This window comes from Cucumis sativus, chromosome 1 (assembly GCF_000004075.3).
Source record: "Cucumis sativus cultivar 9930 chromosome 1, Cucumber_9930_V3, whole genome shotgun sequence".
Lineage (NCBI taxonomy): Eukaryota > Viridiplantae > Streptophyta > Magnoliopsida > Cucurbitales > Cucurbitaceae > Cucumis > Cucumis sativus.
The window spans coordinates 31,139,712-31,153,094 of record NC_026655.2 but is presented as its reverse complement, the minus strand read 5'-3'; the positions used below and the strand labels follow the sequence as shown (position 1 = coordinate 31,153,094).

The window sequence follows — 13,383 nt, the reverse complement described above, 5'->3', positions numbered from 1 at the left end:
ATGTGTTTCCAAAGGGTTTCTCTTAAAACCTCATTAAGTCTTTTGACTTACGTTTAAGTTTTTCCTCCCTAGGTGACAAGGCGGGAAGGTAGGTAAAAAGGGACGATGTGGATGTTAGGCGAGGAAGCATGCAAGACATTTAGTCTAAGTTGTTAAAATTTTGTATCATGAGAATATGTAATTATGTTGTATGCTAAAGGTAAAGTTAATAAAAGAAGTTGTTCTCTTTTGTTGCATTATAAGATTTTCTATACATAAAGTTTAAGGTCATAAAGAAGCGGCACAACAAAAAATTTCCTACTTCAGAATCACAAAATATTGGTCATAATCATATGTAAGAACCCAAAAAGTCAGCTAACTCAACTCGCACCTCGTCTAGTTCTGCCTGTGAGTATGATCTTCGTGTATCAATCTATAAACATGCAAAATAAATTAAATGAATTAACTGACTATACAAATAAACCAATTAACTCACAAAACCAATAGTTTGATATATAACATACCGCATCGGATATGACAATGCTTCCCCTAGTCACAATTTCTCTCAAATACCTCATCACATAGTATCCACACTCAGTACTCCCGACTTGTAGTGGACACTATATAAAAGCAACAAATTTGAATAACAAAGTAATCCTAATTGCTAGTAGTCTACAAAAATATAATGACTTTAAAAGTTGATACTTGCCTTTACTGTTCGCCATAAAGTTTGTTTTCTACTTTTTTTAATGTTCTTTTGTGACTGAAATATCGCTATTGCTCTGTTTTGACAAGATAAGATTGAACAAATAGTTTAAATATTGTGTACATGCATATAAGAATCAACACTAAATGAAATACTAGATTAACTTACGTGTCAGTGACGTATCTTATAGTTGACTTCGATGTTGTCCTTAGTGAGTCGAGGTAAAATACTGTATCATCATACGCATTTGTGGCCAGCAGTGCCCAATGACCCCTAATTATACAAAATATTAGTACTAGTTTTTTGCAATGCAAGTAATAAAATAACTTGACTTACCCAGGATTAAAAGAAGCAAGAACTATTTCATTAATCTTTGAGACCATCAATCTACTGCATAAGTTTCGAACTCAAGATTCTTGCGAGTGTCCGGCAGAGGTGAGTGATGGATCTACAAAGACGTACTGTATATCTTTTAAAAGAACTAAAGGTAATTCACATCATAAAGTAACCGTTCTAAATGCAAGAACTTTAAATACAACACATAATACTTTGAAAAAAAACTAAAGGCAATTCACATCATAAAGTAACCTATAGTTTAGTTGAGAAAAGGACTTTACCTAGAGATCAACTACGTAGCACATATCCAAAGGAATTTTCCTATCTTATTTGCATTGTTCTAACCTATTAGCTTATGGTCGTGCAAGTTTCCTTGTATGTTTTCTTGATGTGTTAGATAAACAAAGGACACCCAAGAGCACACAAGAGATCAAATTTCACAAATGAGAATATGTGTTTTACTACTTCTAAATGACAAAAAAGTCAGAAATCACATGAACGAACCAAAAGGTCAACCAGCTCAACTTGCACCTCGTCCAACTCGATCGATAAGTATGATCTTCGTGTGTCAATCTATATATCAATAAACATGCAAAATAAATGAATTAACTTATAATCCATGCAACCAATCTTGTATTTCATGCCAGAATCAAGCACATTGAAATTGATGTACATTTTATTTTATTAGTAACCAAGTTCTTCATGGTGAACTTTCATGGTGCTCTTGAAGTTCGGTATATACCTTCAATGGACGTAATCCCCTCACTCACTCTCATTTTCAGTGTTTAAGGTCCAAACTTGGTGTAATTGAATTACACTCTTGTTTGAAGGGGGAATATTGGAGAAGAAAGCCACACAAGCAGTACACATAGATCATCTACAATTTCCAAATCAGAACAAGTGATCAAATCTGCATAGCCTTGTCCTAGTATTTTAGAACATTCAAATTGTTAAGAATTGGTGGAGGAATATTTCCTCAACCAAATCATTCATCTACACATTTATCATTCATATTGGTTTACACTGTAATTATTTTATTCTTTTTATTCCCTCAATTTAGGGTTTTTCATTGTATAAATATTCCTTATTCTCAATCGTTGGAATACAAAAAAATAGAGAAATATTTTCTCCACAAATCTCTCCTCTCAGGTTTTCTATCTCTATGGTCATTATTCCAATCTTCACATCATCTTCTCACAACTTTCACTAATTTTCATTATTCATAGTACCCATTTATTTTTAAATTAAAACAAACAGCTCAATTTTCACCCTTAAATTTTAAAACGTATTGCAAAATTGAATATTTAAATATGAGAAACATCAAACATGCATACCCTTTGATTGATAAATGTACATGTGTAATCAATCATTATGTAATTATAAGTGTAATTACTAGTTTACCTACACTCTTTACCCTAAGGTTTTGAGAGTCGAATTGGCCAAACTAAGTTAACCATTTTTTCCGTTCAAATCGTGCTATTTTATTGTTGCTGTTGTTTTCTGTTTATTGCTAGACGTTGATTATTGCCTTAATATTACTTATAACAAAATATGATTGAAAACGTTTAACAACCTAATTGTTCAAATTTAAAACCCTATCTTGGATAATTACTACATGCAACGATCTAAAGAAAGCTTTAGATTTACTTCTAACAACAATAATAATAAATGTTAAAGAAAACATTTAGCAGAGGATAGACTTGACAAACTGATTTACGTCACAAACAATAACATGGGTTTAATTTTGTAGTAGAAGTTGAGTTATTAATCGATCAAAGTTGAGGTATGAAGAGCCACCAGGTGTGTAGGATTCCTCAGCTTTTCTTCTCAACTCCATCACTTTTGCTTTCATTTCTTTTCCATTATTTCCTTCAATTAGCTCTTTTATACAACTCTCAACCTCATCTCTTTTGACATTGTTTTGTATTTCCAGTGCAATCCCCCAATGCACACAACAATAATGACATGTCGTTTGTTGGTCCCCAAAGAAAGGCCATGATATCATCGGCACTCCAGCACTTATGCTTTCAATAGTTGAATTCCATCCACTATGTGTCAAAAATCCTTTTATAGATGGATGGTTGAGAACCTCAACTTGGGAACACCAACTCCCTATCATTCCTCTTCCCTTTGTTTCCTCAACAAAATTATGAGGTAATTTTGGTGACTTACCTTCCAGAACATCAGGTCTTAAGATCCATAAAAAGGGTTGTTCACTATTTGCAATCCCCCAAGCAAGCTCAGTGAGTTGATCAAGTGTCAGTATTGCTAAGCTACCAAAATTGATGTATATCACAGTGTCGGGTTGCTGAGAATCAAGCCAGCTAATGCATTCTTGTTGCTCTTCCCAATGGTTTGTGGCTATCATCTCTTGGGTTTTGTCCTTGATTTGTTTTGAAAATAAGTGAATTGGACCAATAGTGTAAATTGGAGGAAATAGATGGGAAAGTGCTTCCAAGACATCATGGTCCAATGCCTCAAAAGTGTTTAATACGATACAGGAAGCTTTTGGAGCCCACTTTAATTGTTGGATACAGAAATTGAGAAGGGTATCATTTGGATCAGTTGTCCTTATGAAACTTGGTAAATCCTTCATTTTCACATTTTTCATCCCTGGAATCCAATCTATTGTAGTTTCCATATACCCATTGCTGAAATAACTCTCATCTGCCAGACGTGGAAGCAATAAATAAATTAGAGAAAGAAATCAAATGTACATGTGTTTCAATTTTAATTAATTGATTATTATTATTGGTTAGAACTTGCTATATAATGTATTTATATACCCATCTTAATTAATTATTTGTACGTAACTCCACTTAGTAAACATATTCTACATTCCTATCCAAATGGAACCTTAGTTTAATTAGTTATGTTATGTTTCAATAAAAAGCTCTAAATAATAATTTTAATTAGTTTTTGTTCTAAAGAGTATAAGTTCAAACATAAATCTAAATATAAAATTACAAGTTTCACGGTGTGTTCATCTAAATAAAGCATAGGTGAGAGTGATACATCTATGAATCTTTAATGTTTAAATTAATATAAATTTTAGTTTGAGATTTAAACGGATAAAATCTTAAAGTTTACTGGTATAAATTAATATTTTTCTTTCTTGTTCTAAAGAATTATACAATACATTATACCCTCTAATTAAGCATCTCATAAAATAAATGAGTATTTTTAAAAATAGCAAAATAAATTAAAATATTTATAAGTCATAGCAAAATTTTAGATTCTATCTCTAATAGTCTATTACCACTATAACATATCAATGACTATCAATGATATAATTTACAATAGGTTGTAAATATTTTGTAAAATCTACTATTTTTAAAAATTTTCCTAAAACAAATCTACACAATTTAGATTATAACACACATAAAATTATTATATGAGACATTTTTAAAAATAGTAAAATAGATTAAAATATTTACAAACTATAACAAAATTTTAAATTCTATGAAGAATAAAAATGTCACCCCTATTAAAAGTAATTTATCAAGAAAGACTATCATTTAGTCTATCATTGGTTAGTTGGTGTTGATGTTTTACAACACAAACGAACATCGAGCACGGATATAACAGTTTCACTTGGTGGGTGATCGTTTTTGAGATGGTAGTACTGTCGGCCGACGGACCCATTTTAGTTGGTTTTGTCTATTTAGAAGGGAGAGGGAAAAAAAGAAGAAAATAATGGAAGGTTGAGAATGAAAAGGAAATGGAGAAGAAAGGGGCAAAAAAAGAAGAGAAATATAAAAATGTGAAAGAAGCCGTGGCGAATCTAAAAAATTTACTGACAAACACAGTTATCACTAAGCTACTTATAAACATTAATTAGTTTTCTTTATACATATGATATAAAGACGATAAAGCTAAGGAAGACTCGAGCCCCCTGAGTCAATACTAAATTCGTTGGACCAAAGAAGGATAGGGAACATTGTACCGTATCAGTACCAGTGAACAGTGTAGTGACTGGTTGGGCAGTGTCAGTGTGGGAGGAGAAGAGAAAACAGAGAACACGTGGGAGAAGAAGAGCATGGGAAAGTTAAAGAGAGAGTGTGGAAAAGTTATAGAGCACAGCACATGTGGTTTGGTATTTGACCAGAAGCCAACCTCGGAGAAGTTACAAGAATTTAGCAGCAGAATGAAGTTCTATAGCAATGTTAATTTAGAAAGTTGGGAATAAGAATAATACCTTTAAATGGAACTGCCCCACGTTTCACAAGTTCCTCGAAGTGATAAATCCCCAGGATGCTACAAGCACTAATAGGCCAAAACTGTGAAGTTGGAATGTTAAATTCCAATCCAGCTTGAATACAGAATGACATAAAAGCATCTGGTATAATACAAGTAACTGGAGGAATTTCATGGTTATTTTTGAGTTGAGAAAGCAAGTCACAAAATGGGGATAAAAAGTCATTAGAAATGGAGTCGCAAAGAGAAGGAAAATTCTGTGGAGCATCAATTGGTTCCACACAATAATCCCAAATGGTTTTGAACTGAAAATTAAGTAAACCGTCAAGAGAAGAAGGCCCACGAGAGCTTATAATGCGTTTATGAGTGTATTCCGTGATAACAAAAGTTATGAAAAAACCTCTTTGGTGAAGAAGCTTTGCAACACTTAGCATTGCGTTTACATGGCTTTGAACTGGAACTGGAATGCACACAGCATGACCTTCCACTCTTTTACTCATCCTTTCCTTCTTCTTCTTCAAAATTTCATGGCATCTATAACTTCTCATACCATTCAATTTATACTTACATTTTACTCCTTATAATTTTAATATGTTAATTAAAAATATAATATAATTTTTGTCACCTTGTCTCTTAGTTTCTGTCCACTGTCCACTGTCCACACTACTTTTTTTCAAAATATTAAATTTACTTTTTACCGTTAGTTCATAATTGATTTGTTATCCATAGAAAAAGCAATGTTTTGCGGTTTTTAGTTTTAGATATTGAGTGTTGTAAGATACTATCTATCTAAGAGATAGAGAAAATCCAATATTTTGTATTGATTGGTTATCTTTTCGTATATTTTGTACTGTCAATTTTGTGAAAGTTGAACTTTTGAATCTAACTTATTTATTAAAAAAAGGAACTGAATCTCGAATTATCATATCAAAAACTTTATTTGAGACTTAAATAAAACAAAACCAACAAAATTTACTATAAAATGTCTTTTTTTTTCACAATTTCCCTCTTTTTTAACCAATTTAGATTTACATTTAACATTTAGGAGAAAATACTTTTATGGTAATTAACGTTTTTGCTCTAGTTTCCATTTGGACTACGTGTGTTTTAAAATGTTTGGCTTTAGTTCTTTTGAAGTTTTCTGTTTGGATAATTTGGTCTCTAGTTTTCAAAATGTTTACAATTTTTTCAAAAGAACATTTTAGTTCTGTTTTAATTTTTTCTTTACGCTTTAAAGTTTATACGGCTTAATCTTAGTTTTTTACTAAATTTTTAATTTTTATTAATAATAATGTCTACTAATTAATTTTTAAAATTTAAATAATTATAATTAATCAAGTTTAATTTTAAAATTTTAATTTATAACTATTTGAAGATACTTAATAGGCATCAGCACTAAAGATCTTAAGTAAGTATTTAGTATAAAATTAAAGTTATGAATGTAAAAATGTTGAAACCTAATAATCAAATTAGAAAAAATGATTATAAGTATAAAATTGTAATAATTTGAAATTTAGAAACTAAAACTAACTCAAGACTTAACCCTAAAATACCTAAAATAGTAATGTTTTGAAATTAATCTAGAAATATAATGAAAACTAAATCTAAAATGAAAAGGATTTTATCCTTTTGAATTAGTGCACATGATTCATAACGTTTCGATTCAACAAACTTGACTAATTTAGTATGTTTGAAAATAGGTTTAAAATAGAGGAAATTTTTAAAGGAGCACTTGCAAAAATAGCAAAATAAGTTATAATAATTAAGTCCATAGCACACACTTTTATTATTTGTAAAAATGGTAAAAATGAAGCTCAACCCACACATCAAGAGGTAAAATGTCACAAATGTCATCGTTACTAATATATGTCTGATACACCTTATACACGATACACCTAATATATCCCTTGATATACCTGATACTTCTTAATACACCCGATACATTTGATTAATACATTTGATGCACCTAATACTCTTTGATACACTCGATATCTTTTGATACACACCTGAAACACTATCAATATATGTTTGATACACCTGCAGATACATTTAGTATTTTTCACTTATATAATTGATTGATTAAATGCACTTGATTTGCTTGAAGTCCTACTTATACAATTGATATTCTATTGGTATACACTTATAAACTTGATTCATATACTTGATAATGATTCACTTTACTGATATGCTTTAACAATATATTGTGTTGATATACTTGATAATAATACACTGAGTTACACCATTCATATACTTAATAATCCTCTAATGAATTGCATAAAATTTGAAAAAATGAAAATCACGTAATAAGTATATTAACCAACTAATACATATAATATAAGTATATCACAACACTGATATACGAAACTGAGACAAAATAAAACAAAAAAATTAATGTAAAAAAATAAAACAAAATCATTTGGAATCAAATTCAACTCAAAATACACATCGAAGAAAGTAAAAAAGAAAAAACAATCACAAATGAAGTTAAATTACTCCAATCAACAACCATTATATTATAATTCATATTGCAATTATTGTACTATTTATATTTTAAAATTAAGATTAAGACAGAAAGAATAAATATTTTTTCTAGCATAAGAATAAACAAATAATTAGGATCTTAAAAAGTGATAAAATAAATAAATAATGAGTAGAACATTAAAAAGAAGATAAATAAGTCATTGAAGCCAACATGAGCTTAGCTCAACTTACACCTTTATGTTCCTAAAATAGCAAAATAAATTAAAATATTTAAATGCTATAGCAAAATTTTGGATTCTCTCAATGATAATCTTCTATCACTATTATAGCATATCAATAACCGTTAGTGATAGAATTTACTATATGTTGTAAATATTTTGTAAAATCTACTATTTTTTAAAAAAAATGCCTTTAAAATAAAATTGAGACACAATCGTCAATCAAAACATGGAAATGAAAAAATATAATATTAAAATAAATATACATAGAATTTATAAATAATAATAAATTAAGAAAACAAGAAAATCTAAAAGAAAAAAAAACAAAATTTTCCATTTATTTTGAAATTCCATCGATGTTATTTAACAAAACTCACAAAATGTCACTATTTATAGTTAATTTGACAAATATAAGTTAGATTACCCGACGACTAAGAATTGATATCTTTAAAACATATGGACGTTGATGAGGCGGGCATCTACTTATTCTAAATATTTATAATACTTATTACACAAATAGATTATTTTTATATATTACATCAAAACATTTTTAAACTTACAAATTACTAAAGCTTCGTTAAGTAACTATTTTGTTTTTGGCATAAATAGATAAAGAAAAAAAAGAATGTTACCGAGTAGTGCGTTAAAGTAACATTTTCAATCTTTGATTCTTAACCTTCAAACTCACACCACAGTCTTTGTTTTCTTTTGAGGCAGAGGAGGTCATGAAGATGGTGTGTGTTGAACAGTTGAAGTTTTAATTTGCGTTGCAGATTTGGAAATGTGATTCAACATTAATAATTTGTGAGTTGAATTCAATGATCGTGTGAGTATATAATGTTGGTGATTTAGGGTGAAGAGGGATAAGGTTGGTTGAGTGTCACATATTTTGTCCCTTTTCTCTTTTACACATAACAAACACGTCTCCAATTATTAGTTTCCTTTTTTCTCCATTGCTTCCTCCACCACTACCTTCTTCTTCTTTGGAAATATCTCTGTGGGGAAGAAGACGAGAGAATCAAGAACTGAAATGCTAAATTACTTTTTCTAAAAAAAGAAAGATGGGGGAATAAACCATATAAAAAGAATCAAATGTCGTCATCAAATAAACGTATGTATGAGTGGGTCCTGCTTTTCAATTAGAAAAAGAATCAAATCTCCTACTTCTAATTGTTTTTTTCAAGATAATTATTTTCAATTAAAAAAATTGAAAATATTTAGTGGCTTTTATTCAAATAGTAAAATATAAGTTTTATCATTATCTATCAATGCTACTGATACATGATAGAATCATTATCTATTATTCATAGATGAATAATTGTCTATTATTAATAGAAGAATATCAATGTCTATCAGTCTATCTATTATTAATATCATTATCTATTATCGCTGATTTGCAGGTGTACGGAGAAATCTAAACGTATACAAATATTTCCATTAATCCAGTTATGCATAACGTGTTTTTCCAAGGCATGCAATTCGTGTTTTTCCTTCAATATGCACATTTAACATCGTATAAAATATTGCAAGCAAATGATTGGACTGTTCCTAAATTAACGAAACGTTTAAAAGTTTAGAAACCATGTATAAGAGCGCACATACAAAGCTTACGCACCGTGTGATATTCGATTGCAACCAGTGTGGGAGATATAGAGAAAAAGATATGGATTTTTCTTACCTTAATTATGTTTTATTTTATATAATAACATTTGAAACTATATGCAATGGCATGCTCTAGCTAAACCATGCATTAACATTTCATTTAAAATATCTTTTCTAGTTCCAAGGAAAGCACATTTATAAGTTCCAGTGTCTTTTGGGTGCATCAAACATGGGCCATCTCGATAAATTTCCCACGAGCAATAGTGCAACGATTTGTCCCTGTGAAAGTTATAGATGGTGAACTTTGCATCTCGCCTTGCACAAATTGAAACGCAAGTAAATTCTGTTGTGCCCCAAATATTAGGTTAAAGTGAAAGGAGTAACTACGTCCAGACTCAAGGAACAGGGCTCCCAAGTCATCGTCCTTTGATCTACAGTGAACGCCTAGCATGGGCCAGCCAATTTATTAATAATGGTCACTGTTGTTTCAGGTCGACCAATTGAGATAATTCTTCATCAGCATATAGCATGATGAAAAGTATTTGTAAAACCAAGAATCAAGTGCCAACGAGGAGTTCATTATGCTTTCGATTGGAGAGAGAAAGATAAGTAATGTCCAAAGGACTTGCTTTCTTTTGTTGTTGGACACAATTGATTTGAAACATCACACAGACATATATAGGAAGTAAAGAATAAATTTTTTCAAATGGTTAAGATTTTGTGACGTTATGCAATTTTTATTTTAGAAGAGGAACCGCGATAGTTTGAATCAATCGGAAAGGGCGCATTAAAACTACATATTAGTAGTGACATTCCGCCATTTATATAAAATAAAAAATAAGTTGTAAAACAATTTACGAAACGATTGTTATGTTTAACCACTAAGGTTAATTTTTTTACCACCATACTCTTTTTTTTTTTTTTTCTTCAAGTTATGTACTAACAAAGATGGTAGAAACAATAAATTAGGAAAGAGTGTAGTTAGTCATTTTTCAACATTTCGATAAAATAGGTTAACTGTTTTTAATTTGTATTGTTATATACAAAATAACAATCTGTTGTTGGTATTTTACAATGCCACTCAAATTTCTAATTAGGAGATTCTTCAACCTGTATATTTAGTTAGTCGTGCTTGGATTCGAATGCTGGGTTGATTAATTTAAATCTTAAAATAATAATTGTATCGATTTAAATCCTAAACTTCGAAGGAGTATTAACCCATAAACTAATAATAGTATCGATTTGAACATTGCACTTCAATTAGTTCATTCACCTCCTCGTCAACTTCTTCCCCCCCTACCTCCCCTTACCACATGCAAACGTTAACATTAAACATCTTTACCAACATTTTTCAATGTTCACTCAAGCAAAATGAAATAAATTGTCCGACATAAGATAGGTGTAATTAAATTTCCATTATGTTCACCATCAATTCGATTAATATAAAAACGTCTGTAACTGTGTGCTTGCTTGCCAATATTTTCCTTAGCTGCCTTGGGGTAAAAAAATATCTTAGATGATTACACCAAAACGGTCTAGTGAGTGATTTATCAACACACATTTAATAGAACACACTCTCGCCATAACGCAGTCAAAATTATTATTACAGACGCAATATAAATAAGTACGCATTTCAATAGAAATATGAGTTTAAATTGGAAAATCATTCCGCTGCAGTTTGGCGATTTACACATTCAAATCTCATTGGCAAATATTCATAGAAACCTTCCTGCAAATTCATTTCATCATAAAATCCATCGCCAGGAAGCATTTCGCATAACAATTTCCATCTTTCGTACCATGCTAAGTCAAGAGTCAACACGCTCTTATCGCTGATTTGCAGTGTACGGAGAAATCTAAACGTATACAAATATTTCCATTTCCACTTGTGCATAACGTGTTTTCCGAGCAATGTTTTTTTCAATATGCACATTTAACAGTATAAAATATAATGATTGGAGTTCCTAAATTAAAGAAACGTTTAAAAGTTAGAAACCATGTATAAGACGCACATACAAAGTTACACCGTGTGAAATTCGATTGCAACTAGTGTGGGAGATATAGAGAAAAAGATAACGGATTTTTCTTAATCCCTTTAATTATGTTTTATTTTATATAATAACATTTGAAACTGTATGCAATGGCATGCTCTAGCTAAACCATGCATTAACATTTCATTTTAAAATATCTTTTCTAGTTCCAAGGAAAGCACATGTTATAAGTTCCAGTGTCTTTTGGGTGCATGCAAGCATGGGCCATCTCGATAAATTTCCCACGAGCAATCAGTGCAACGATTTGTGTCCCTGTGAAAGTTATAGATGGTGAACTTTTGCATCTCGCCTTGCACAAATTGAAACGCGCAAGTAAATTCTGTTGTGCCCCAAATATTAGGTCTAAAGTGAAAGGAGTAACTACGTCCAGACTCAAGGAACTGGGCTCCCAAGTCATCGTCCTTTGATCTACAGTGAACGCCTAGCAGTGGGCCAGCCAATTTATTAATAATGGTCACTGTTGTTTCAGGTCGACCAATTGAGATCAATTCTTCATCAGCATATAGCATGATGAAAAGTATTTGTAAAACCAAGAATACAAGTGCCAACGAGGAGTTCATTATGCTTTCGATTGGAGAGAGAAAGATAAGTAATGTCCAAAGGACTGTGCTCTTCTTTTGTTGTTGGACACAATTGAATGTTTTGAAAACCATCACACAGACATATATAGGAAAGTAAAGGAATACAAATCTTTTTTTCAAATGGTTAATGGTAATTTTGTGACCGTTATGCAATTTTTAATTTTAGAAGTAGGAACCGCGATAGTTTGAATCAATCGGAGAAAGGCGCATTAAGTAACTACATATTAGTAGTGACATTCCGCAATTAATATAAAAGAAGAAAAAAAATAAGTTGTAAAACAATTTACGAAATGATTGTTATGTTTAACCACGTAAGGTTAATTTTTCCACCCCAACTCAATAGTACTCTTTTTCCGTTTGTTTTGTCTTTTCTTTTTTCTTCAAGTTATGTACTAACAAAGATGGTTAGAAGACAATAAATTAGAGAAAGAGTGTAAGTTTAGGTTACATTTCAACATTTTTTTAAATTATAGGTTAATACTTTTTTAATTTGTATTGTCTATATACAAAATAACACATCGCTTGTTGTTGGTATTTTACCAATGCCACGTCAAATTTCTAATTAGGAGATTCTTCAACCTGTATATTTAGTTAGTCCGTGCTTGGATTGGAATGTTGGGTTGATTAATTTAAATCCTTAAAATAATAATTGTATCGATTTAAATCCTAAACTTCGCCGGGTGTATCAATTTAAACCCAATAAACTAATAATAGTATCGAGTTGGAACATTGCACTTCAATTAGTTAATCATTCACCTCCTCTTCAACTTCTTCCCCCCTCTTCCTCCCCTTACCATCATGCAAACGTTTAACATGAAACATCTTTACCAACACATTTTTCAATGTCATCACTCAAGCAAAATGAAATAATCGTCCGACATAAAGATAGGTGCTAATTTAATTATTTCCATTAATGTTCACCATCATATTCGATTAATATATATATATAAACGATCTGTAACTGTGTGCTTGCTTGCCAATATTTTCCTTCGCTGCCTTGGGGGCATAAAAAAATATTTTGAGGTTACACCAATAACGGTCTAGTGAGTGGAGCTTTTCATTAACACACATTTAATAGAACACACTCTCGCCATAACGCATTACAAAAGTTCTTATCCACATCACCACGCAATATAAATAAGTACGCATTTCAATAGAAATATGAGTTTAAATTGGAAAATCATTCCGCTGCGTTTGGCGATTTACACATTCAAATCTCATTGGCAAATATT

The 13,383-nt window shown here is 30.8% G+C and overlaps 1 protein-coding gene and 1 long non-coding RNA gene across 2 annotated transcripts; both read right to left on the bottom strand.

The window, feature by feature from the left end:
* Positions 1–205: 205 nt before the first annotated feature.
* On the bottom strand, positions 206–1,498 carry LOC116402721. Its single transcript, XR_004215281.1, has 4 exons — positions 1,022–1,498; positions 854–958; positions 504–761; positions 206–412 (listed from the first exon to the last, which is right to left on the bottom strand). It is a non-coding gene; the product is annotated as an uncharacterized LOC116402721 (long non-coding RNA).
* A 1,058-nt stretch (positions 1,499–2,556) lies between these two features.
* On the bottom strand, positions 2,557–5,761 carry LOC101214162 (7-deoxyloganetin glucosyltransferase). Its single transcript, XM_004142488.2, has 2 exons — positions 5,220–5,761; positions 2,557–3,688 (listed from the first exon to the last, which is right to left on the bottom strand). The coding sequence occupies exons 1-2, from the start codon at positions 5,716–5,718 to the stop codon at positions 2,760–2,762; spliced, it is 1,428 nt and encodes a 475-aa protein (XP_004142536.1). The 5' UTR covers positions 5,719–5,761; the 3' UTR covers positions 2,557–2,759.
* Positions 5,762–13,383: the final 7,622 nt, after the last annotated feature.